The 24,858-nt window shown below is 48.0% G+C and overlaps 1 protein-coding gene across 1 annotated transcript; it reads right to left on the minus strand.

Moving 5' to 3' along the window:
* Positions 1 to 7,685: 7,685 nt before the first annotated feature.
* On the minus strand, positions 7,686 to 24,143 carry LRRC58 (leucine rich repeat containing 58). The gene is made up of 4 exons (XM_080572286.1): positions 23,594 to 24,143; positions 15,145 to 15,273; positions 13,529 to 13,806; positions 7,686 to 12,013 (listed from the first exon to the last, which is right to left on the minus strand). The coding sequence occupies exons 1-4, from the start codon at positions 24,079 to 24,081 to the stop codon at positions 11,805 to 11,807; spliced, it is 1,104 nt and encodes a 367-aa protein (XP_080428412.1). The 5' UTR covers positions 24,082 to 24,143; the 3' UTR covers positions 7,686 to 11,804.
* Between the last annotated feature and the right edge of the window lie 715 nt (positions 24,144 to 24,858).

The raw sequence follows: 24,858 nt of genomic DNA on the forward strand, positions 1-24,858 counted from the left end.
GGCAGGGCAGGGTTTCTAAGAAAACAGCAGGTCAACGCCACGCAGCTGCGTAGTGGTGTGGTGGAGGAGGCACCAAACACTTATCTGGCTGTGGCAAATGAGGATCTCCACACGGACACGGTCCCAGGAATGTGAGGCAAACAATTGCCTCATCTTTGACAAGATCCTCTCCAATCAGTTGGGATCATTCCCATTTTTGAGAGCGATATCCTGAGGGAATGAGGCTTATTCAGCGTGTGTGTTCATCTGTCCACTGTCCCCACTTTGTCAATTTTTAGGCCTACTGGCAAATTGCAATGAATTTATCAGTGGGTTGGGACTCTTCAGGCTATTAAGTTTTGACAAGTTTCAGTAGCTGGACAGAGAGAGAAACGTGGTGAATCATCCCCTGTCCCTCTCTAGCGAGGGACAGGAGCAGGTACACAGCTCCTGTGGGACACTGGCAAATTCCAGGCAGAAGCACTCCTTATGGCAAGCCAGAGGGCCTGCTGGTGGGAAGACTGGTGGACATCCTCGACAGAGTTGCCCACAGACTGAAATCCTTCCTTTACCATCACGTGGGAAATGGGAAAAAAGCAAACAAGCCCATAGTTTACTGCTTATTGCTTTTTCTACTTGTATTTTCCATTGGAAACCATTTTTTTTTATCAGTCCTCACTTTTGATGAACGTCAATTTTTTGAATGTTGATTTTTTGACTAATGTCCTCCAAAGTTTGGTGGTTCTTCAGCAAAAACCACAAGGGACCTGTGTCCCACACCGACACTTCGGAGGACAGAGCTCCTGAGGAATCCAGCCGGGGTTTGCACAAGCCCAGTGCATGCTGACACAGGATACCGGGAGTTTTGCTAATTTTAGGTAGGCGACCGGTCATGCCAGATGTATCCAATAAGCCTGCCTGCTCTTTCCTTTAATACAGTCTCGCTGTATTATTTTTATTAAAGGTTTAGCACGGCCTGGAACCCAGGGGAAGCGTTCAGCTTCTTTGATGCTAATCTGAACCACCAAAGCTTTCAAGGTTCGCTCCGTGCTGCCAGCAACACCCAACCCCAGCGGCGATTAGTGGTCTCCTGGGAGGTATCTCAGCCTCCTAGGATGTGACAGGGAAACAATAAAGTCTCCAGTGGTGCTGCGTTTCAGCTGTGCCCGTCTGCTAAATAACAGGTGGTAAATGATAGTTTCCTTCAATTGTAGCAGCTCATGACTGCTTGTGGAGTCACACAATGATCTCACCTCGGTTATTCACCGTGTTCTTTCTTCTACCTGGCACTGTGAAGATGTTTTTCTTTCTAACAATAGAGAATAAAAACAAAAACAAAAACAAAACCCTTTCTATTAACACAGATCTAACACGCAGCCAGTGCACAACAGAAGCATCCCGTGTTTCTGGCTCTGGCCGCCACATCTGAAGCACTTTGCTTATTACGTTTTGCTTGTTACAGGCCTTTTCAGGTGGTCCTTTGCCACAGCAGGGGGCCTGGTCCTCGCCCTGGCTGCTAAGAAGGGATGACAACATGAGGACTGAACGGGAAAAGGAGCACAATGGGGTCACAGAAATTATCCCTTCTGTGTAAGGGAGAACAATGAGAGAAGAAAGGGAGCACTGCGTGCAGGCAGGTGGGAGCAATGGTAGGCTACTAGGGCTGAATCGGTCTGCTGAATCCATGCGAAGCCTCATCTTTCACAAGGACACTGCTGTTAGCTTCAGGGACAACGGCAGAATGGGTATGAGAAAGAGGGCCAGGAAATTACCGCTGCCCACATTTTGAGTGGATACAAATGTCAAAATTTAATAAACTTGACTTCAGGGAAGGAACCGGCACAGATGGGAAGGTGAAAAAAGTGGACTGGTACCTCTGAAGGGACTGACACCTGGAGCCATGCATCTGGCAGCCAGTGTTTTTAAGAAATCTGCCAAGTCAGGAGCAGATCGGTATGTCTGAAGAGCAGCAAACACAGAGAGGGTGAGCAGCACGGAGAGGGAAAGGCAGCTGAAGGGAGGGTTGCGGTGCAGTTCCTCCACGCCCAGCCTCAGGCCCACGCTTTGCAGTTTATTCCTTTATGGCATCAACACGAGATCTTGGGTGATGACATTATCTGGGGGGGGAGGGAAGACAAACATATCCCGGAGGAAGAAGAGGTTGAACTTCAGGACCTGAGCACCAGCTACTGAATGACGATAAAGGCTGCGGGTTGTATGGAGCATGCTTTAAGCCAGGCCACAGCTCTGCTGCGGGCCAGGAGTTTGTAGCTGAAGGTAGAAAAGAAAGTGGAGCAGGAACTGGAGAAGGAGAGATGACCGTGACACAAAAAGGCAAATGCAACCCTGGCACACAAGTTGCCAATGATCTCTTGCTCTTTGCAAGAGCCAGCACACACACAAAAAATTACATGAAGTAAAACTATTGTTTAAAATGTGGCTTTGCTGCAGCTTTCTGTGGGTGCACAACACCCAATTTAACAACTGCTTCAGTACACCTTGACAGCGATGGGCGTCGATCTAAATACATCCGCATTTTACACCTAAAATATAAGTCACATGGCAGATTTTCCACGTCCTTTAAAGTTACTTTGAGTCAGGGATGCGTGCCTCAAAATCGAGGATCGCCAGTGCAGGCTTCATATGAGATAAATACACTGGCCACTTTGTTGCTACTAAGAAACTTGAAGCAGTTACAGCAGATTGCTTTACGAAACTTTAGAAACCAAGATGGGAAAATGTTTTACAACCCACAGCAGCTTTGGCTGCGAGAGGTTGCTGTTATTTAAGAGCATTATAATCACTGACTTCATAGAGCTGCACGCACCAGCCCTGATGTTGTAAACTCCTCAGTCTCTCTGAAGCTTTTGAAAGCCATTCATCGTGGCTTTAAAACTAAAAGAAACACACCCTTTTTTTTTTTTTCTTCCTTAAGAAAAGGAGCCTTTGAAAAAGTTCATGAATAGATGTTTACCAATGAAATTTGCATAGAGAAGAAAATTATGACTGGATAAAAGATCACGAAGACATTTGTCAGCTTTTTTCACCCTGGAGAATTAAAAAAAAAAAAAAAAGTTAATGGCAAAAGCAACGTGACTTTCAGGCTTGAAAATGCTGTTTCTGTAAAAGGAGAGAAGAGAAAGTTCTTGCTGACATGGTTGGGCTGCCCTGTAAAATGCAAGTCAGGTGGAAACCTCTGTGATCTTCAGGCACATTACTGCAAGGAGAATACCTGGGCAACAGAGGATAATTTTTTTTTTCTTTATCACCCTACACAATAGTGCCAGTGTCAACAGTTTCTCATAAAACTCACCAACTCAGCTTCTGCAATGGTTGGTTAGTCCCAAGGGTGCCCCAGGTTTCTGGCAAGTAGGCTTGGGAAAATACACTGTCCTGGCACCTGGAGTGGTAGCAAAAGATGACCAGAACAGCCTTATTTTCAAATGTCATGTGAGCCTTCTTGTTGCCAGGTTATTATTCTGGACTTCAGGAATTAATGTACTGCATGAACAAAGCCACCACAGACCCGTGTCCACCTCCTGCGGTTGCCTTGACCAGGACTACAACTATTACAGTTGTCTGAAGAGCCTCTGGAAGAAGGGAAAGGTTTTCCACAGATGACGAACCAGCCATTAGCTTCAAGATTTGCTGGGTCATGATACCTATGAATTTCCTCACCTCTATCCATAGGCAACACCATGGTATTTAAATAACGTCAGACCAGAGCAGCTATGCCTCATTTTGTCATGGCAAAGCGTCTTTGGGTTTCACCTTTGTCCCCAGCAGCTGAGCAACCTCTTTCTTCAAGAAATGAGCTTTAGAATGCAATAATGGCATAATGGCAAAGTCACCTGGCACTTAGTGAGCCCAGGAGGCACCTCGCATAGGCTACATGCCTCTTGTCTGTGGGCACGCTGCTCACAGCCAGGGCTCTGCTTCCACGTCCTCGCTAGCAGCCAGGCCAGCTCCCAGGAGAGCTTGTTTTTGGGGACAGCCACACACACACTGCCAGCAGTAATTACAGCAACTGCCCCTGCCCTCAGACATTGCACATCCATTTTTCCATGCTGAGGGAGGGCAAGCCCAGCTAATCCTCTGCTGTGCAAATGGCATTGCACAGGGGGCATTTGCATGCAGCTGGTGCAGGTAAACAAGGACGAGCCCGGCTTGTCCTCCCCTCTGCCCTCTTTCCTGGGGGAGCTCACCAGCCGCAGCTGGCTGCATGAAACGGAGAGCCCAGGAGTGGGAATGCACCTCACCGGGGCTTTGCCAGCCCGCTATTAACGCAGCCCAAGTTTATAGCAATAAATCAGAGCAGAAGCAGACTTTTATGCTCCACACAAACAGGGTGAAATGCCCCCGGCCCTTTATCAGGAGATGAAGGCACTCCTGGATGTGTTCCACAGCAGATTTTCCCCTTGTGGCCGGCTGTAGAGACCTCAGAGCTCAGGGATGAAAATACCCACTGCTCTTACAAGCCCAGCAGCAGACAATTGTGGAAGGTTTTCACCTCCTAAGGCCATACCTCTCCCCTCCACACGCGCACCAAACAAAGCTTGCTTTCCTAGAAGCACGACGAAACGTCTGCGGGCAGGATGCTCGACGAGCTGCCCTTGGGACCGGGCAGCAGCACCAGCCCCGGCCAGGATTTCGGGCTGCCCTTTCCCTACAAACCACCACGGAGGGTTATCTTTGGACAGGTTTCTGAAGCTGCAAAGCAGCCAGATGGGGTTGCAAACTGTGAAAACCAAAAATAGTTTCAAACTTTCCTGGACTGTTTCAAAACGTGTTTCAACCAGCCCAGTCACATGGCTTTCTTGCAAGGCCTTTCATGATTGTATCTCTGGGTAGGAGACTCGCTGCTGCTTTAAAGGAAGAAAAAAAAGAAACAAACAAACAAAAAAGAACACAGTTTAACCCCAGATATCTGAAGAGAATAACTAGGGAACGTAAGTTTGGAAAGCACACTGCCGTGTTTGTTTGAAGATAAAAACGCTGCGGCGAGCCGCTCGGCTCTTCCAGGCCGCCCTTCGCTGCCTCTCCCGGCTGTGGTTACGGAGGCTGTTTGATTGCACACATGCGATGCACGCTTCAAAATCCTCCAGCCAGCCCCTTTCAGTGGCGTTGCACGTAACAAGGTGCTTTCATCAGCTCGCCGAAGCCTTTGGGTAGGTTTTACGAGCGGAGGGCTGAGCTCGCAGAGCCCCCCAGGCCCTTCTCTAAGAGCAGGGGAACATGAGGAGAAACAAAGCGCTGCCCTGAGCAGCGCAAAGGATCCACAACAGCGAGACTTGAGGGTTGCAGTGACCTGCTTACTTGGCAGGAAGGGTATTTTCCAAAGCCAGACTTCTCCCACCTCCAAAAAGTACCTGGTGTCCTCGAAGCAGAGGGCCATCATCAGGGGAAACACGAGGCCCCTTACTTCTCGTGGCCACCTCTGCTCCCATTCCTGTGGTCGGCCACAAAACAAAGTACAATCCTGCAGCTGGCGTACAGGTCCTTCCACCAGCAGCAGCTGCTTGTGCCCCTGCTCGTGCAAAGGGTGATGTGCCGATGTGCCGGGCTCCAGCTTGCAACCCACTCCCATCCCCACTCCAACCTGTATCCAGATGAAGGGTTCGTTTGTCCTCCCAGCTTACCTCCTCGTAAGGGCCTTGTAATACGCCTGGTCTCTCATGTTCCCTTGCACAAGAAGGGCACTGCTTGGTGAAATCTTTCATTGCCAACGCACCAGTGACACTTTTCTGAGGCGTGCAAATGGCAGCCAGCCTCATGGGGCTTTGACATGTTGATCCAAACGTAATATTTAGGATAAATATACGACTTGTTTTTCAGTACTGACTTCAGGTCCTGCTTTATCCACAGAGCCAAAGAAGGAGCTACAGACCGGGCATTTGGGCAACACTCTGCCCATCCATTAATCCTTCGTCAGTCTGACAGCAAGCTTTGAGCTGCCACCAGTGCACCCCCAGGCCAGGACCAAGAGAAGGGCAAAGGGACCTGCACACGGTGTGCCCTGGGTGACCACTCTTTAAACTGAAACCAGAAGAGGTGCCCTCGCAATCCTGCCACAAAATACGGGTTGGAAGCAGGACTCGGGGCTCTGCCATGGATTCCCTTCCCTCCTTCCTAAAGCGACCTTGGCTGCTCTTAGACCTCATCAAAACTCTCCACTTCACTGACCAGTGGGAGAGGAGACCGCAGCAGCGAGGTGCTGTACACAAGCATGTACACTCAAATCTCCTCTGAAAGTCACTAGAGAGCAGTGGCTATTGGCAAGGGAAGGGGCACTCAGCACAGCATCTCTGGACTTGTGACTGAAGGCTGAAGATGGCGTTGGCCTTCTCCATGGCAACCTGTGGGGAGTGCTAGGACTAACTAACTTCCAATAAATGCTTTAAGTATTTGGCCACTGCAACCCAGTAGCTCACTGATGAGTAAAAGTTGCATAAATCCAGCTCTAGGTGACCAACAGGAAATGTAGAGCTCTACTTCTTGAAGTGCATGCCCACAGCATCAACATAACATTCCCCTTTAGATCTACATGATCCTGAAATACCAATCGGACCTTCTGAGCACCCGCTTGAGGTATCTACATACCTCATGTCTTACTTCTCATTGCATTCCTGCTAAAAGCAAAGGAAGTTTGAGAGCCACGATTATTCCTTGAGATTAGAAGAGGGGCAACCAATCTCAAAAAGACACTGGACATTTGGAGAGATTGTTGCAGTAGAAGGAAATAACAGCATCAAAACCCAGAGAGGTTATGGGCTCTCCATCCTTGGAGGTTTCTAAGACAGCTATAGACAAACCCACCATGACCTGAACTAGTGCTGGCAACAGAGACCACCAGAGGCTCGTTTGAACCAATATTTCTGTGATTCTGCTATTACAGAAAAGGTATCAAGGTGCTGAGAAGGTTACCTTCATATTAGTTACAAAAAGATGCAAGAATATGCCCAGCTTGGTTGTTACAGGCAAGGTCACTGGATTCCTCAAGGTTTTAAGCTATTTTATATGGAGCTGCTGCACTATTTGAGAGGTTTTCATTACATATGAAGTTGACCCACATCTGAGGTAGTTTCTGATGAAGTTACTATTAAATAATTCTTGTTTTTACGGTCTGATTTTCCAATATGCCACGTTTCTGCACTGACCTCTGGTAATTGCACTGCAGCATCTGAGACTTATTGGCAGTAGATCACAAAAAAAATCTATTAAGGATGTAGAAGGAAACATGGGATTACACAAGAAATGGGAAGACAGTTAACACGATCAGAACACTAACATTCAAAAAAATCATTTACAGGTTTCTGCGTTTGCATATTAAGAAGAGGGAAACAGTTCGAGAACTTCAGAACTGATGTTTCAAATTGTTGGGAAACTCTACCACATGCCGCCTTCTCTTGTTCTTACATTTATCTTGCCCATAAATTACTGCTACCTTTAAACTCTGGAGCAAGCTTTGGCAATGCTATAACAGAAGTAAAACAGGGTCCTGCCCGCAGCATTCTCTCTTCTGTAAAAAATGGGCCCCAAAAGCCAAGAGTTTCAGCACCAACTCTTGGTTTTACACAGCACAGGACAAATCTAACCTGTTCTCAGACCGTGTACAGCCCCGTTTTTTAACGTTTACGATTCTGGAAGTGTTCTGCTCGCAGCAATACCAGGAATCGAGATGTTGGCAAATAACGGACACACACAACTGTAGAAATAACATTTTTGGTTTAGTGTTTACAGTTTGTTTTACAGCTCATAATGAAACACTGTTAAAGATATTCTATATTCAGACATTTCTAGCAAAGTACACTTCTAAAAACATAAGGCACTTTAAGACTTCCTAAAACAAATGCTCATGATAAAAATTCAATGAGAGGGCTAGATGAGAACCTTTCTAGCCTTAATATTCATGTCAGTAAAAGATCAATCCTCTAGTAAGGCAGGCAAATGAAATAATCAATAGAGAGGCTTCCAAGATAGAGTTACTGCTGTATTAGTGTGCATTCTGAAGTAGTCTATTTGGAGTATCTTCAGTTGGGGGTGGTGGTGGCGGCGGCAGAAATTCATCTGCCTGGTGTGAATAAGATGCATTAAAAATAGGTCTTTGAACTGGTTAACAAAGACACAGTGCAGGGATTAAGTTTCATTACTTTCATTGGATTAAATTCCTTCCATTCATTATCGCCAACAAGAGTAAGGAACAAAAAGGAGCTGGTTCTCCCCTCCCTCCCCCCTACTCCCATTATAATTCAACACAAGATTTCAAAGACTCAAAATGACCAGGACAGAAGCCCATGAAAAACTGCATCTGGCCACTTCAGAGTATGTTTAAATATTCATTACTGACTTCCTCAAGTCTCACCTCTTATTAAAGAATAACAAACATAAAAGAATTGGCAACTGTATAAATTGCTTCCAGTCAAATTGATATTTTGCTTCTTTTTAGTGTGATCCCACTGTTCACATTAAGTACCTGCATTCAGAAACACACCACCAGCTCCTCTTGGCAAGGAGATGGTGGGACAGGGGAACAATGCCAGCAGGGCCCTAGACCCTGCGGGGAAGAAGGAATGAGCAACTTTGCTTCACACACTTGTGTCTCAGTTTAAGAACATTTTCAAAAGCCAGACATGCTGGGCTGCTGTAGCAACAAGGGGACTGATACCAAAACACTGACTGAAGATTTCAGCTGGAGGCGCATCTGAAGGAACTGAAGTCCTCTGTTTAAAAATGACAAAAGGAGCTACGGGCCAGACTGCTGGCAAAACCACTGCCTACTTCTCGGGGTGTCCAAGAAAGGGACGATAGGAACCTACCATCCATCAGCGTATTTTCAAGTTTTGTCTTGTCCAGGATGTTATTGTCCAGTACATCTTCCAGTCCTTGAGGGCTAAAATTGCTGAAAATCTCGACTCCTGGGGGGGCTCAGTATGTTAGCCACTATAGTACCAACCTGTATCTCTAGTCCTCTCATATCCACTTTCAAGGGGAAAAGAAACCAACCATTTGTATTTCTTACGGGTCCCTGATTGTTGTAAATCCTGACTTACTTGAATTGCACTTTAAAGCCCAGCAGCACAAAGAAAAATCATTAGCTATATTTACGAATATATATAAATTTTTAAGAGACAAGACATCAAGTCCAGAATGCATAGATATCCACTGCATAAGCGGTCAAGTTTTGACCTTGCTACAGCAAAGCAGCTACAAAAAACAATTAGCCTATTAGTGTTACTAGAATCGGGGCAGAGATGGGTTGCTTGTTTGTTAGGCAAGAAAATGCAGCTAAGGAAGGAGCTAAATCAGAGACACACACACACACACAGGTATTACTGCGTGAATAGGAACTGTGGCAGCAAAGCGGTTGTGAAATCTATCTTTGTAAAATGAAAAATACATCACTTCGAGACAGCTCCTGCTCAACAGAGGCAGGCAGCACGTCATGGCCCTGAGCTCAAAAGATCTTGAGATCTCAAATGGTGTGGTTCACTTTCACTGGCAAGAGAGACAAGCTCCAGATCACGCAGTAGTTGCTCGCTACTGTTAAACTAGCAGTAAATTTAAAGTTGTGGCTCTGCAATCAGTTTACTGTCCTTTAGCATTTGTACGACAAGATTCACTCGGGACAGGAAGAAGCACCTGAAAAAAGAGATGAAGAAAAAAGCATAGGCCACTCACTGCTCCCAATTTAGCTAACAGCATGAAGTCAGCTTCTCTCAAAAACTGTAGGTTCTTCTTTCCAAGCAAACCTCACAGAATTTGCTAAAGTGATATCCTGTTGCTTTGTACTTATACATTTTTGTGTCTTAAAATACACTGTTAAAAGTGATTTGGAAAGGCACAGAGCATGTGTCATTTAATTTCTTCTGCATTTGTGTGTTGCGGGAATCATTAGAGTAAGTTGCAATAATTAATAACTGAAGAGGTGCTATTTTACAACCAGATAATTTCCTTCAAATTCTAGTTCTCTGCAAAGGAAACCCGGGAAATGAACAGTACTGCCAAGGAAATGCAGGGCAAGAAGTTAAACCTGCACACCGAGTCAGACTGGAATGAACAAAGTTTCACAGACCTTGTTCTTCAGGTCACAGAAAAAAAAATTCTAGCTTAATAATAATTAATTAAAAAAATCACTAAAGCTAGTTACGAGGATTAGAATTATCAAAGTGCTTTAATAAAGTGTCAAGCATAATTAAACAGGACCATTAACACAGAGCTGCCATAAGATATCTGAAGAGGCACGTGTTTTCCAAATGCAAGAGAGAAGCACAGGTTTTCAGTTTCCCCCTTAGGACCAAAGTGGGTTAAGTGAAGTTGTGCTTGTTCATTTGGTTTCTTAACACAAAATATTTGCTCTGCTCGTGCATTCAAAGGCATAGTTGGATTTGCTGTACTGAAACTGCAACAAAAGGACTGTCTGCTGTGAAATATTAATAAAGGGGCAGCTCTCAATGAGCAAAAAACACAACAGCCCCATAAGCAGATCTAAAAATACCTGTCAATTTCAGTTATATTTTTTAACAGATATTTCTTTGTACTTAAAAATTCTGAACAATTTTCTGCAGCTTTCGTATAAACATAGTATAAGATAACTGAATGTGCTACTTGAACAATCCAACAGACTGCCAGATCTATTATAACAAGAGCAAATGCAAACAAATAAATAAGGAAGAGGCTTCAAAACCACCTCCAGCAAGATGCTCAGACAACATGCCTTATATTCTTCCTATTGGCTTTTCATCTCCTAAGTAAGAAAAAAAAAAACACCACAAAGCATTCTCCACAGCATGTCTGTCGGTACTTCCAGTTCACTAAACTTCTGTCTGCTTTAAACAGATGAATTTAAGGACAGAAAGTAACCCAGTACCAAGCATAGCAGAGCTAGCTTCAGCAGGGGGACGTAGCTGTTTAAGAACAGGAAATGTCAATCAAGACCTTTCCTGCAATTCAGATACAAAAGCAGATTTGCTCCAGTAAGCTGAGACTCAAGAACACGCTACAGAGCACCACATGTGGTCCCATGCACAGGCACATATGGCCACAGGTCTGAATTAATACCAGGTCTCAATAGAAGAACTCATCTGTCTTCTGAAGGCACCAAAAGGACAGCAACACTCCAAGTGTCATGGGAAGAGGCAGAGGGAGGAAACAAGGAATGCAGCTAGAAGGAAATACTAAGGGCAGCTTGGTGTAACAAGGGAGAAAAAAGGGTGGCTCAGTTCTATGTCTGTAACGTCTACAAAAGCACAGAGACCCTATGCCTCTAGGCAAAGGAAGAGTGACCAAAGTTCAGAAAATCTTCTCCTGAACAACAACAGAAAAGCAAGTCCCATTTTTGGTGGATGGGTGCAAAATCTGTAACTGAAATCAAAGGAGACAACAAAGAATCAAAACGTGATACAGAACATCGGGGTCTGCGCATACTCACATGGCATGATTAGCCTGTTTCTAATTTACCACAGTGTTAAGAGATCTGGACAGCCTCCTTTGCTCTGCAGGATGACTGAAGTCCAGTGAAGTGTCGTGTACTGAACGCTTCTCAATCTGCCAGTCAGAACAAATCCCCCTCCCCAGCCTGCACGAGGGGGGTTCCCCAGACAGCAGACGTTTCTAACAACCCCAGGCACCCTACAGGCAGCACGCCACCGAGTTAGTTCTAAGTAGCACTGCACCAAGCAGGCGGAGGCTTGCTAAGGTGTTCTGTCCCCTACAAGGACTTGAGGACAGTTTCTTGTGAGCCCCTTCAGGCCAGAGGCTCATGCTTCGCCATTCCATTATTGCTTTTCAAATACGTTTTCCTTCCAGTCTTCCCATTTCGTTCCCTGTTATCCCAGGAGGACTTTCTGCATCCTGCGCGCAGCCACACTGGCTTCATCCTCGGAGTCAGACTCGCTCTGGGAAGTAGAGCTCTGGGAGGCCGAGCTGCAGGGCGAGGAGCACTCTGGGGAGCACAGGTAGTGCATCAGCGGGATGCGGTACTTCCCACAGAAGTCAACAAACTTGATCTGTCTGACGCAGCTGTCAAAGTAGACACCTGTAAGGGCAGAGGGCACAGTTAAAACACATGAGACCGTGAATGGAGAAATATGTAAGTTCTGCAAGGTGGCTGTGTCTGGTGCAAATGCCTCAAATGAGGATTTGGCACAGCACTGGATGGGGAAGCAGAAGGGATACTGGAGACAGAAGGGACCAGAGCATCTATGGAAATGCAAAATGTGAAATTTCTTTTCTTGGTAAAATAAATAACAGTAATCCTGTAAAAATGTATTTAGTAGGTGCTTAAGAAAGGCAAATTCTACTTGAAAAGACATAGGACAGCTAATTCCAAAGAATGAGATAGTTTCTTCTAACCATTAAGGAGCAATCTCAGGCTGGGAATTTGCAAGCTTCTCCTTAGATGTTGATTTAATTCACTCGCTCTATTTTCAAAATTTGTAAAACCTCCTCTCCCAGCTGGCAACATTGTGTCCACAAATAGACCCTCTCTCTTTCATGGCTCCACTTCTCTTCTGCTTGAGTGAAGTCACCATGCTGAGTTTGGATGCTGTTTTCCATGGCAACGGTGTTGCTGTAACGCACAATTACGTTCTCCTCCTGTCACAGGGAGTGATTTTAGACACTGACATTTTCAGAAGTTTCCAGCAGTGTTTTAAGTCCTGGCTGGTTTGGAGCAATCTTTTCCCCTGCAGTGTCAGAGCAACGCTGCAGTACTGTGCTAGTTCATAAGGATGAGTGAGAAAAGAGCAAAAAACAATCCACTATTATTCCAAGCTGTGCAAAGCTCTAAAAAAAGGGAGCCTTTATTGCTTTTCCAACACAAGTTCCAGCCCTTCCACCTTTGCTTTCGAAGCTTGCTTTGATATCGTCCTATAAGGAGATAAGATAACGGACTGCATTATGGCTGCAAGGTAGATATTAATTAATGATTTTCCTTAATCTCCTCAAGGCCAAACGCACAGATCATTTACTCTGGATAAAGATTAAGCATTAAGCCAAATTAAGCTCAAGGATTCCAGGCTTATCTACAAAGTCCTCTCCATACAGGTACTACACACTAGTTATCCCAAGCAAGAGCTAAATAAGTTGCTCTTGGTAACAGCCAAGCCCTACAGCCTCCCTACTCTTTTTCCATCTGGAAACGAAGCTTGCTGCTCGGCAGTCCAATTACAAATGCTTGCAAAAATTGTCCTGTCCATTACTCAGTCTGCGTTATGTCAGGGCAGGTGGGTAAGACACTTCCGAACGTAAAAGCACCGTGGAGCGCTGGGATGTGCTGTAAAGATTTCTGACAGAAGCACTGCCTGACATTCCCACGTAAAGGTAACAAGTCAGCACGACAACTTTACATGCTGCTCCTAAGTTAAAAGGAGAGAGTATAACAGCTTCCTTAACGACAAATTTCGGGAGAGCTGGAGACAACGAAATACAGCCAGAATTTGGGTGCCACAACACATCCGACCTGGCTGAACTGCTAAAGACACGGCAAGTCATAGGGAAAGAAAACCCACCACGCAAAAAGCAGAAAGAAGAGCAGCGAAGGTGAACCTACCACCACATTTAGGGTTGGGACAGTTGCTGGCCAAGCTCAGATACCGGACAAGATTCTCCGGGAGATCGCTGGGAGCGTAGGGAACATTGCGGGTTTTAATCGTGCGTCCAGCCAGTTCCTGAAGGCTCGGGGGATTGTAGGTCAGGTCACGCACAAACCGAACGACCAGCGGGTTCCCACGCAAGCTCAGCTCTTCCAGGTGGACCAGGTTAAGGATCTCTCGAGGGAGGTAAGTCAGGAGGTTATTGTGCAGGCTAAGAGAACGCAGGGAATGCAGCCTGAGGATGGAGATGGAAACCCAGTCAGGATGTGCAAGCAAAATCATTCCACAATTGCATTACACACAGACCTGGTTACTCCCCCCACCTCCTGCCAAACTCTTTCTTTTGTTTTTTCTTCTTTCTAAAGCATAAATCCACACTAAAAGAGACTGTTACTCCAGCACACACAACGCCATACAGAACTTGGCTTGGTTCCTGAATGCCTGTTAAAGAGACACTCTTAAATGTGCTGCTGTGCCTCTCAGTACACACCCCACAATCCCCCCCCACACCCTCAAAACAGTAAAACAGACCAAAAGTATTCAAACTGAGTGCTTTCAGTGGCAGATAATGCTTCCTTCTACCCAGTGTAAGCATCAAAAACAGTTTAAAGCAATACTTTGAATAAGTCACCTGCTCTCACTCATGCATTAAAGACAAATGCTGCTAGGCAGCCAGCTCTGCAAAGCCCCGCGCTTTCATTGCCTGTGGCTGCATCCCCTTGTGCTGCGATACTACCAGATCCCAAAAGCTTGGCAAGGTCAGGCCAGGCTAGCACCTGCACGGGTGACAAGCAGTAACTTGGCTTTCAGAGGCGGCGTTCTCTCTGAGAGCGCACAGCAATGTTCCAGCACAGGGCCCAAGGATGCTCTGAAGCCAGTACAAGACACCTGGAGTCATTAAACGTTGCACCTCAAGAACAATCCCGCTACACCATCAAATTCCAACTCAGAACACTCCCTGCTGCCATCCAACTGCTTTTGGGGTTACAGCTACACACTGGATTCTTCACTCCCATCTTAGGATACCCATACAGAGTTTGCAGTGTCCTCTCTTCCCCATTATGCAAGAGATAAAGCAGTAGCTCATCCTCTAGAGTTGTGCCATAGGATTTAATGAATGCTAAAACTTTCTGAGATCCTAGAATAAGAAATGCCAAGGGAACACAGATGATGGTACAGCATAAAAGCACAAACACGCATACGAGAAGGCTTTGGGTAAAATGAAACAAACCAAGCGTTCATCATGAAGAACACGGCAGCACGGCAGCTATTTTTTCGTGAGTTGCCCAGGTACTTCTCAGGGCTTCCTGTACAAATCTATGAACTCACTTTACAGCGTGCACTTGGTGACATTTTTTTCCATAATACTTTGATTGAGATTTCCATATTGCACATTTGTGGCCATGCAAGGATGGTGCTAAGGATCACCACTAAGGATCTTCCTGTTGAAGCCCAGCTAGATTAAAACACTGAAAGAGTAATAGGTCCTCCCACTTGCTTTTATCCACACAAAGCAGAAGAAGGAGTTCAAAGAGTTAATTACAGCTGGTGGCTGATGACAGTAAATACTCACTGTGCCAGCTGAGGTGGAATGCTCTGGATCTTGTTGTCACACAGAACTAGATAGCTTAGAGAAGGCAGGTTTGCTAATTCAGGTGGAATTGAAGTAATGAAATTCCCTCCAAGGTACAGAAATTCCAAACTGAAAAATAGAAGAGAAGACACTGCGTTATCTCATTAAGGTCATTGCCAGCTTCATTTAACAGTAGATCTTCTCATCTCCTGCACTTCTTAAAGCAAACTCACAGCTGACTATGGATGAGATAATTTGCTGTGGGAAAAGAAAAAGCTGTTACACATTGTAACTACAATAAAGCTGCTGTTTCGTAACATATAACATTGAGATTTGCCTCCGGTCTCCTGCAGCCACCACTACATCTGTAGAAAGGCACTGGACACCTGAGTATTACTATTCCAACCCCACAGACAAATCTCCTATTTGTGCTTCCAAGGAAGAGCAGTCTGCACACGCACGGTCTGCAGCAGTAATGCAGCTCCTGCTGCAGCCCGTGGGAGCTCTCAGTTTCAACGTGAGCAAAGCAAGGCAGCAGTGGCTCTTCCTGAAAATCCCACTGGCATTGCCCCTACACGAGGGCTACTCACTTTTTATGGTGCCATTTGACTCCTCACTAACTGTAATCTTTAGACCCAAGTCAGAGGCATCCAGTCCTGCTTTGATACAACTCGCTGACCCTACAGCTGCGACAGCACAGGACGCACTAAGCCACACACATACACATGTGCAATTTTTCGGGCACACTGGTGGTTTACCGATATCCAAGAGTCCAAAGCTACCAAAGACATTAACTGGGCTTAACTGCAGCTTGGATCTAAGAATTAAAAAAACAAACAACGAAACACCTCATGGACATCCTACCAAAACTCAATGGATGAGAGACACGCAAGGAGAGGCACTAGAGCCCTTCTATCCAGCATTCACTGTGCACCTCTGCCCTTCTTCGAAAAAAAGAAAAAGTTGGCAAGCAATTGGCCATTGACACTTCTAAATTGTTGCTACAAGTCCCCATGTAACAGAGTCACATTGCTTTTCTCCCCTGTTCTCAGGTGTTGTCTGGAAGAGGAGCTAAGGAAGATTCAGTTTAGGCACCCAGTCTGCCCGGGAAGGAACCCCGCTGCTGCCAGTCGTGGTCCAGACGAATTTTTTCCCCATACCTTTAAAATGTGGATCCCACACTTCTGCCTGTGGAAGGCTGCAGTGCTCAGGCTTCCTCAAGCTCTCTGGTACGTACTTGGGTATGACAAAGTGGGTACAAAATTAAGTTTGAAACCTAAGGCTCTGAAATGGCCTAACTTGACCATAAGAAACTTGCTTCGACTGAGATGGGACAGCGCATTTGGAAGTTATTCTAACCATGCAAGAAAGTACATGGGGAAACAGAAAAAAAACAAACAAACAAAAAAAACACCACTCTAGCCTTTTTTCTACATAAAAAAACTGTAGGTGAGGAGTGGGGGTTGGAGTAAGGCTGCTGTGCTGGGAGCACGTCAAGAGGAGATTATTTTTAATTAAATTTTGATCCCATAACAAAGCCCAGAATTTTAACCAAAATTCCTCCTTCAACCTCCATTGTTTTCCAAAGTTGGATTTAGGCTGCTTGGCTCTCATTAGGAATTTACTGCTGACAATACAATTCCTTTGCATATTTTAACTCTGTGCCGTTGCTGGCGCTCGTACTGAAAAGTGTTGGGCAAGGGAATTTCAATAACGTGGATTTCAATGTTTAAATAAGCTTTAGATGTGTACAAGTCTCCATTTCCTAGGAAAAGTGAATAATTAACTCTTTGTCCTCTGTATTTGAAGACAATACAATTAAAAACACATACTAGCAGGGAAGGGAACAAGGGCAGCAAAATACGCGGTAAATATTTTCAAAATCCCCTTCAAGCCACAAAATACATAAATTTCCAGATCAGCTTACAGCACAAACTCAGCGTGCAAAACCACTGCCAACAGCTTACAGCTTTCAAATCCACTCTGCTTAAAGCCTGTGTAATGAGAGCACTCATTACTAGCCAAGATGTAAAGCCCCAACATCAGGCTACGAACTGTCCAGAACTGAAAATCCACTAAATAATGTAATTCCTTTATGGCAACAAAGGGTTCTCAAAAACTTTTCTTTTTACCTGTCTTCTGTATCACCGTTTAGAGGTCTGTAGATCGGTAACTCCCTGGGCCCAGCCTGGTATGTAGGATTTAGAACTTTCGACAGCAATTTGAGATACGAATTAGGTGGTTGATGTATATTAAAAAAAATAAAGGCAGAGGGAGGGAGTTTTGAGACTAGAAACAAACTTATTTTAAATGCAGCAAAGATATCCTCACAGCTTCCACTGAAACACAGCTGAGTAGGAAGAAGAAACCCATGATCCTTCTGTCCCCGTGCCCTGAAATACATTTGCTAGAAAGGATCCAGCCTCGCCTTGGCTCAGCAAAGTGGAGGAATTCCTAGCAGCCATTTCTGAACCAAACTGAAGCGCCAAGACTTGTTTGAGCACAGCTAACCAGGACGAGGACTTCAAGGAGACACAGCCATGTTGTAATCGGTGCTGACCGCACGGCGGGGGTCACAGGACAGGAGCCGTCCCTTTCCGAACAATACCAGGTCGAGGAGCTCGCCTGGCCCGGAGCACCCAGGCAGCAAAACCCCCACGGAGCCACAAGCGGCTCTGCTCTCCTCACAAAAGAGACGAGGCAGTGCCCGGCGTTTGCCGTAGCTTTTCATGGCAGGACCGTAACAGGGAGAGAGCGCCGAGCTCAGTGGCTGCTTTAAGTAACCCTTCACATCCAGCTCGGGCCCCCTTTTCCTGACAATCATTAATCCTCGTGGTCATTGAACCTGCCAGCTAAGGTCTCGTGCACTGCTGTGTACACAGAGGGAGGAGAGCTGGAATTTTTCTGTACTTTCAAAAGTCAGTCCGGGAGCTTAGAAGAGCCAGAGAGCAACCAGCCCCAGAGGAATATAAGTTAATTCCCATTTCTGAAGCTAGGATGAAGGCAGTACTTCCAGCCTACCCTACAGGATCTGGCTGAACAAGTTGCAAGAGGGGCACAAACGCTCACGATCATTGCACCATGGCTGCAGCATGAGATCCTTCTCTATGAGACTTCAGAGAATCAACACGGGATGGGTGCATGATGCCAGGGAACAGCAGATGCCAGGGTTGTCCCACCTCCATTCCCTTCTCCTCTCATTACAAGGACCGCAGTCTCTTCCCTCTACACGGCTGGTTCTTGGTTTGAAGTCTGTGAGGTTTTCTAATCTTCACTCCTCCTGTATCTTTGGAGAAAGCTGGCCACTGAGCTCGAAAAGTGATTTCAAGAGCAGGAATGTATGAAGATAAACAATGCTCATGTGTGTGGGCACACGTGTCAGATCTCATTTCCTTGGAAGGAGATAGGCTAAGGAATGGCAGCCTCGGAGGGGAGCAGCACCTAATCCTGCGTAACGGGCACACAAAATGACTGCAGACTTCTACACACACCTGGCGTACAGCCATCTCGGGGAAAACCAAAAAAAACAGCTGACAGAGCAACTAATGGAGGCAGACACTTTCTTTCTCAGCTTTAAGCAATGATCACAAATGCACTAACAGAAAGCTACAGCCCCTTTCAGCCTCACTCAGGCGTCCCAACACGCGCAGTGCTAGTTACAAGCTGCTGCCGAGCAGCAGTTGGCACTCCGAGCCCATCACGTGCCGCTCCTCTCTAGCAGGGGATTTTGCTCCACCAGACTATGAGGTGGCAGCGTAAATCCTTTTACATAAGGGAGGGGAGCAGGGAAATGCTCCCACAGCTAGGAAACGATGCAGGTGGTGGCAGCAAAGTGTACTTACGACGTGCCAAGGGACTGTACGTTCTTGCTGGAATATGTCCGTGGTGTTTCCAGGTCATCCTGTACCACAAACAAACCAAAAAGCCCCCAAACACTCAGTAAATAAGAGCCTGCTCCGAGCACAAGAGCTATTTTTAATGCCTATCAATTACCATAACTCTTCCATAGTCATGCTTCAGGAGGAGAATATCTTCTGGCATAGAAGATACTCAAAATTTCAACCCATCCGGTTTCCCGATAGATGCTCCTTTGGATAAAATTTAACAGCTGACATCAAACAGATGCATCTTAATAGGTAATCTAAGAAAGAAACAATGACCCTGAAATAGCTCCGGGTCTTTTTAGGATAAACTTTTTCAGCGAGAAATTTCCACGGCAGTTTTGAGGCTCATGCAAGGGAGGACTTTAAAAGCAGCCCACACTGCGCTCCTGTTAACCCTGTTCTACGATTTGCTAATTCCTGAGAGAACGGCACGGCCTTTGCTGACATGCAAATTTAAGATCAAACAGCTGTCTGAAAACTATTTGCAAAACGTTTGAAGAGGGGAAGAAAAAGGGAGGCAGCGAGCAGATTTCCTAATGCTGTATCTTTATCAAAGCTTCATTTGCTGTTTTTCCCACACTGTAACAGCCGCTCTTAAGTGCATGCTTGTCTAACATGCTGAATAAAAGCAAATGCTCTGGTTTTCATTGCATCTAAGACTTTACACAAAACTTGGACAAATCCAGTTATGAGCTTGAGGCCTTTGATCCCAGCCCTTGAATAACAGGGCCTTACTAGAGGTATCCAAGCAAGAAGGAAAGGAACACGTGGCAGATGCCTGGGAAGTGCCTGCTCCTTTTCTATGCTCCTTCTGCTTGCTTCTGGTGCTCTACTGTACATGAGCAGTAACTGGAAGAGTAGGACTGAACTCCAAATTCACACCAGAAGATTCAAGGCATTCAAGATTCAAGGCGTTTCACTGAGCTGTAAAGAATTCTTCCCTTTGCGTGGCAAGACGTCTCCCAAAGCACGCAGCGATGAGGGCAATCTGTGCACCAATAAACCCAAAGCCACAGTTCAGACGGCAAAGATCGGAGCTGTGCTTTGCCAGCCTGCCTTGCCACACATGGTCCAAGCCCATCAGAAGCAGATGACTGCACTTCTAGCTCCGTAATACATGAGGCTCCTTCACACATCCCCAGCTGGGCCAGCAGAGGAAGACGACACACAACCAGAGCAGCAGCACACCACCTCACGCTGAGAACACAGCAAGGTCTGCACTGGAGGGAGAACTGCAGAAAAGATGATACTTACGACCACCCACGATAAGCTCACCTTATATTTGGCAACAGACACACAGCAATGTAAAGGGAGCTGCTCTCACCCATCTGGTGCGTTTTCTACCTTAAATTCACAGCAACAGCCAATGCTGCAACCCAGGCCCTGCACTATAGTGACACTGCTCGCTGACAGTAACTGTGGTGGGTGGCAGGCACACGGGAGCTGGCACAGCCATAAGACAAATAAAAAAAGCCCTCAGCAGGGCCCACATTTACCTTATTTCTCAGAAACTAATAAGGCTGTTTCAAATCACCATAAACTAGTTTATGGTGGAACTGGGAGGAAAGAGCAGCACTGCATTTTCCACAATGCCTCTCTGATAGAGAACAGGAAGGAAAGGCTATCCTTCTTTGGAGCCAGCACCAACCTACCGCCACCACTAGAGCAACCATAGTCATCCACTTACAGAGCCTCAGTAATTAGGACATCTACAGGCGGTCCTTCCAAATCTGCCTAGGAGGTAACTGGCAACCAGGGGAAAGGCCCTGCTCACTTTCAGTGCACAAAGGTTTGTGGGGACAAGGACTGGGCAGATGGCTGGAGCTGGAAGGAGTAAGGCCAGACAGCAGGACTGGCTGGGGTTCTTATTAACGTGCCAAGTCACTAGGATCATGCTAAGGAAAGACCTGACCCCAGCTTTCTGCAAAGCTCTGCATTTATTACCTTCATGTGCGTAAGAACACTTGACACATCTCTCATTCCAGTGTCTGTGTGTTTGTAGTTGCCAGCAGGTTCCTTCTCTTCTTCTTCAGTTGATCAGACCCACCAGCTTTCTGTTCTTTCAGCTTCACCAGGCAGACTCCTTCCTTACCTGATGCATTCCTTGCCTTTAAAACTGATGCGTTATCCTTTCAAAAACTAAAACAGAAAACTGTATGGGGAGCAGAGGAAAGACAGGAGGATTAACTATTAAGAACTTTCTAAAAAGATCTCGTCAGAGCTCAGACATTCTCTTGAAACAGGAAATATTTCTAGATCTCTGCTACTCTGCTCAGATCCACAGCCAGCAGCTGGAGCAAATGCAAAGGGTCACAAGAAGAGAACTGTTAGCCTCGGGAACTGCAGTACGAGCAGGAGGAACGTGTCCGGTCAAAGTGCTGCCTGCATTCCTCTGTGGTCTCGGAGACCAGGAGAAATGAGAAAAATTTCTTTTATGGGAAGTGGTATATGGAAAAAAGCTCAAAGTCCTGGCTTGCCGACAGCGGCGAGATGGACACCTTGCAGCTCAAGCTGTGAGGTTAACAGAAGACAACAACTACACCAGGTCCCAGCTCGCTCCTGCTTGAGCTCAGAATCCAACAGATGCCTCTGTGCTGCCCTGCCACAACAGCTGGCCCTGCTCTGCTCCTGCTCAGGCTCATTTTACCCACTTCAACACTAGGCACGCTCACTTTGCCGACACCTCTCTTGTTGGCAGGTGGGAATACGGTCTGGCAGCAGCTCCCCTGCACATTTCTCTCTATATTTCCTATCCTTTTGGCAAGGGTGTCAGGTCGCTGGCTATCTGGCTCCAACGAGCAGATTCAAGATTTCCTGTGGAAGAATATTAAATTATGAAGTGTTGTTTTCTCCCAGCTCTGGCAACGCAGTGTGCTCCTCCCCTTTGTTATTTAAGCAGTCCCTGATACAGAAGGGTCACTGATGGCACAGTGGTGAAGAAACTGACAATCCTGGAGGAGGTTGAATCCACTATCTTGAGCTAAAGTTCAATTTTATTGTGGTGACACACTAGCAGAAGTTCAATGAGTTAACAGTGATTAAACAGGAGGCAGACACAAGCTGGGTCTAGTTTAGTTTTTCTACCTGACACATCATTTTGTAACGATAAACCCACAGTTCAATAGCTTTGTCTGCATCTGCCCTCTCAGAATTGTCATTCTGGGGCTCAAGCATGACCAGTCGAAAACAAGCCACAGGACAGCACAGACAGGATCCATGCTTCAGGGCAGGCCGGAGGAGCCAAGAGAGTACTTTGACAGCGGTGTGGCATGGAGCACCGAGCGCAGCCCGCTAGGGCACCGCATGCCAACTGGCACAGCCTGGTGCCTTCCTGGGGTCAGCAGTGTGAAAAAAACTGGGCTTGAGGTTTGTTTTCTTGGAAGAAAAATAAAATTAAAAGGAAAAAAACAGAGACTGAGAGAACTAAAGCCATAGGTGAGAACATGCAGAAGCAAAAGGGATCCTCTGCCTCATAGGCAGGCACAATTGGATCCCAACTACGACCTGGGCAGCCACCACGCATGCTGTGGAGGCAACATAGATCACCTCCCATGCACAGCTGACATTGGCCTCCTCTCCTATGAAGCTGGTGCCACTCTCCTCATTTTCCTTGTTGTCCTTGAAGTGACTGCTCCTGAAGAGAGAAAAAACTGAGACTCCCCCTCCATGTGGCAGCTCCAGGCCAAGATGCAGCTCTGCTGCGAGGGGCACAGGCCTTCCCTAGCACTCCCAGTGCCTCAAAGCACCTCCTGATCTCACCCTAGCCCAGGACTGCTCCAGATCCTCAACAAGAGCATGCTGCGCAGCTGGGCAGAAGCTGCCACACACCTCCCCCTAGAACTGTGGGAGACAGCACCCCGTGTGCTTGCACTACCACTGCGTGTAGCTCTGCCGAGCCATCGGGGTGAATCCAGCTTTTCAGGGTCAAGGTTGCTGGAATTTGTGTAAGAGAGGCTGCCTCCAATGAGTTGCTTGGCAAAGGGCTGGAGTGAAGAAAGAAAGTCCAGACCCGAAGAGCCTTGCAGGGGCTCACCTAGTTGAGAAGGTTTGCTGCTTGAAGACCAGCAGGACACGCTGAGGTGTCCATGTGCGAGGAGCGGGTCAGAGCACAGCCCCCGGGTAGCCCAGCAGACCTCAGAGGTACCAACCCCAGGTCAACGTGGTCAGCCAATACCCAATCCTACGTAAGGTCCGTTCCCACCCCAAAAACTTTAACCACGGTGATTCAGCCCTGGGCCTGTACGTCACCACCCTGGGCTGCTCTGATCCAGACCACGAGCTCGGGGCACCCGGGCACAGCCTCGTGCTCCGCACCTCAGCCCTACCAGGCCCGCGCGAGACGGCTGGGCCGGGGGACACACCACCACAGCCCAACCACCCTGGCGGGCCAGGGGCTGTGTCAGCGGGCTGGCGTGGGCCACCACGACCACCAAACACCTCTCCTCGGCTGGGAGCCTGCTCTGGGGCCAGACGGGGAGGTCCCGACCTGGGACCCCCACGCCCAGCCTGGGACCCCCTGCCCGTGTCCTGGGACCCCCGTACTCGCCTCCTGGGACCCCCCTCACCTGCGGAGCTCCTGTATGTCGGGCGGGATGCCGTGCAGGCGGTTGCCGCCCAGGCTGAGGCTCTGCAGCCCGCGCAGCCCCAGCAGGGCGGGCGGCAGCTCGGCGAAGCGGTTGCCGCTGAGGTTGAGGACGCGCAGGGAGCGCCCCAGCGGCGCCTGCCCCAGCCCCTTGGGCAGCGAGCCGGGCCCGCCCAGCCGGTTGTTCTTGGCCAGCAGCGTGTGGAGCCGCGGCAGCGCCAGCAGCCCCGCGCCCAGCTCCGCCAGCCCCGTGCCGCTCACGTCCAGCAGCTCCAGCGCCGGGAACCACTGCGACAGCCCGGCGGGCAGCGGGCCCGACAGCCGCCGCGGCGACAGCACCAGCCGCCGAGCCTCGGCGCTGCGCCGCGATCGCAGCTCGGCAGACAGCTCCAGCTCCTCCTCAGCTGTCGCCTCCTCCTCCTCCTCCTCGCCGCCCGCCGCCGGCTCCTCCGGCTCGGCCGCCGCCGCCATCCCGCTCGGCCCCGCCGCCCCGCCCCGCCCCGGAACCCGCAGGGCGCCGCCGGCCCCCTCCGGCCATGGCCGGTCCCGGGAGCGCCGCCCGCGGAGGGAGGGGAGAGCGGCGCCATGCAGGTTGCGGGGTTCCCGCGGGGAAGCCGAGGAGGCTGCGGGTCCCTCCGCCGCCCCGGAACGAGCATGGAGAGAGGGGCGGCGTGGTGAGGGGGCGACGAAATGGCGGCGACCCCCGGGTTTGGCTGTCTCAGCAGGCTTCGCCGCAGCTCTGCTGGCCGGTCGGGTACCGCTAGGCCCTGCCGTCAGCCCGCTGCTCGCCCCCGGGGCACCGCTACCTCCCGCCCCCGGCTGGGCAGCCAAAAAGCCGCCGGCACCTGCCCGCTGCACAGTCTCCTCCACCACACTCCGTGGAGTAATGTGGTGTAAAAACATGACTACTCCTAACCATAAAATTAAGCGTATCTTTCCACGCCCAGTGCCCCCTGCCGCAGCTCGGTGCTGGGGGTGGGTCCCAGAGGCTCCACCAGAGAGCCCCTAGCTTCCCACAAGAGCTCTTTGGCCATTTGGAGCAGATGAAATTTCTCAAAAATAAAGGCTCAGAAGTATCTCGGTGGACATCGTGTGGCTGAGGTTGGCAGGGACCTCTGGAGGCCACCTGGTCCAACCACCAGCTCCAGCAGGGCCACCTAGAGCACCTTGCCCAGGACTGTGTCCAGGCGGTATTTGTATATCTCCAGGGATATCCTCGCCTGGACATTAAAACACAGCTGTATTCCT

This window comes from Anser brachyrhynchus (genome assembly GCF_964034855.1).
Source record: "Anser brachyrhynchus genome assembly, chromosome: 1".
NCBI lineage: Eukaryota > Metazoa > Chordata > Aves > Anseriformes > Anatidae > Anser > Anser brachyrhynchus.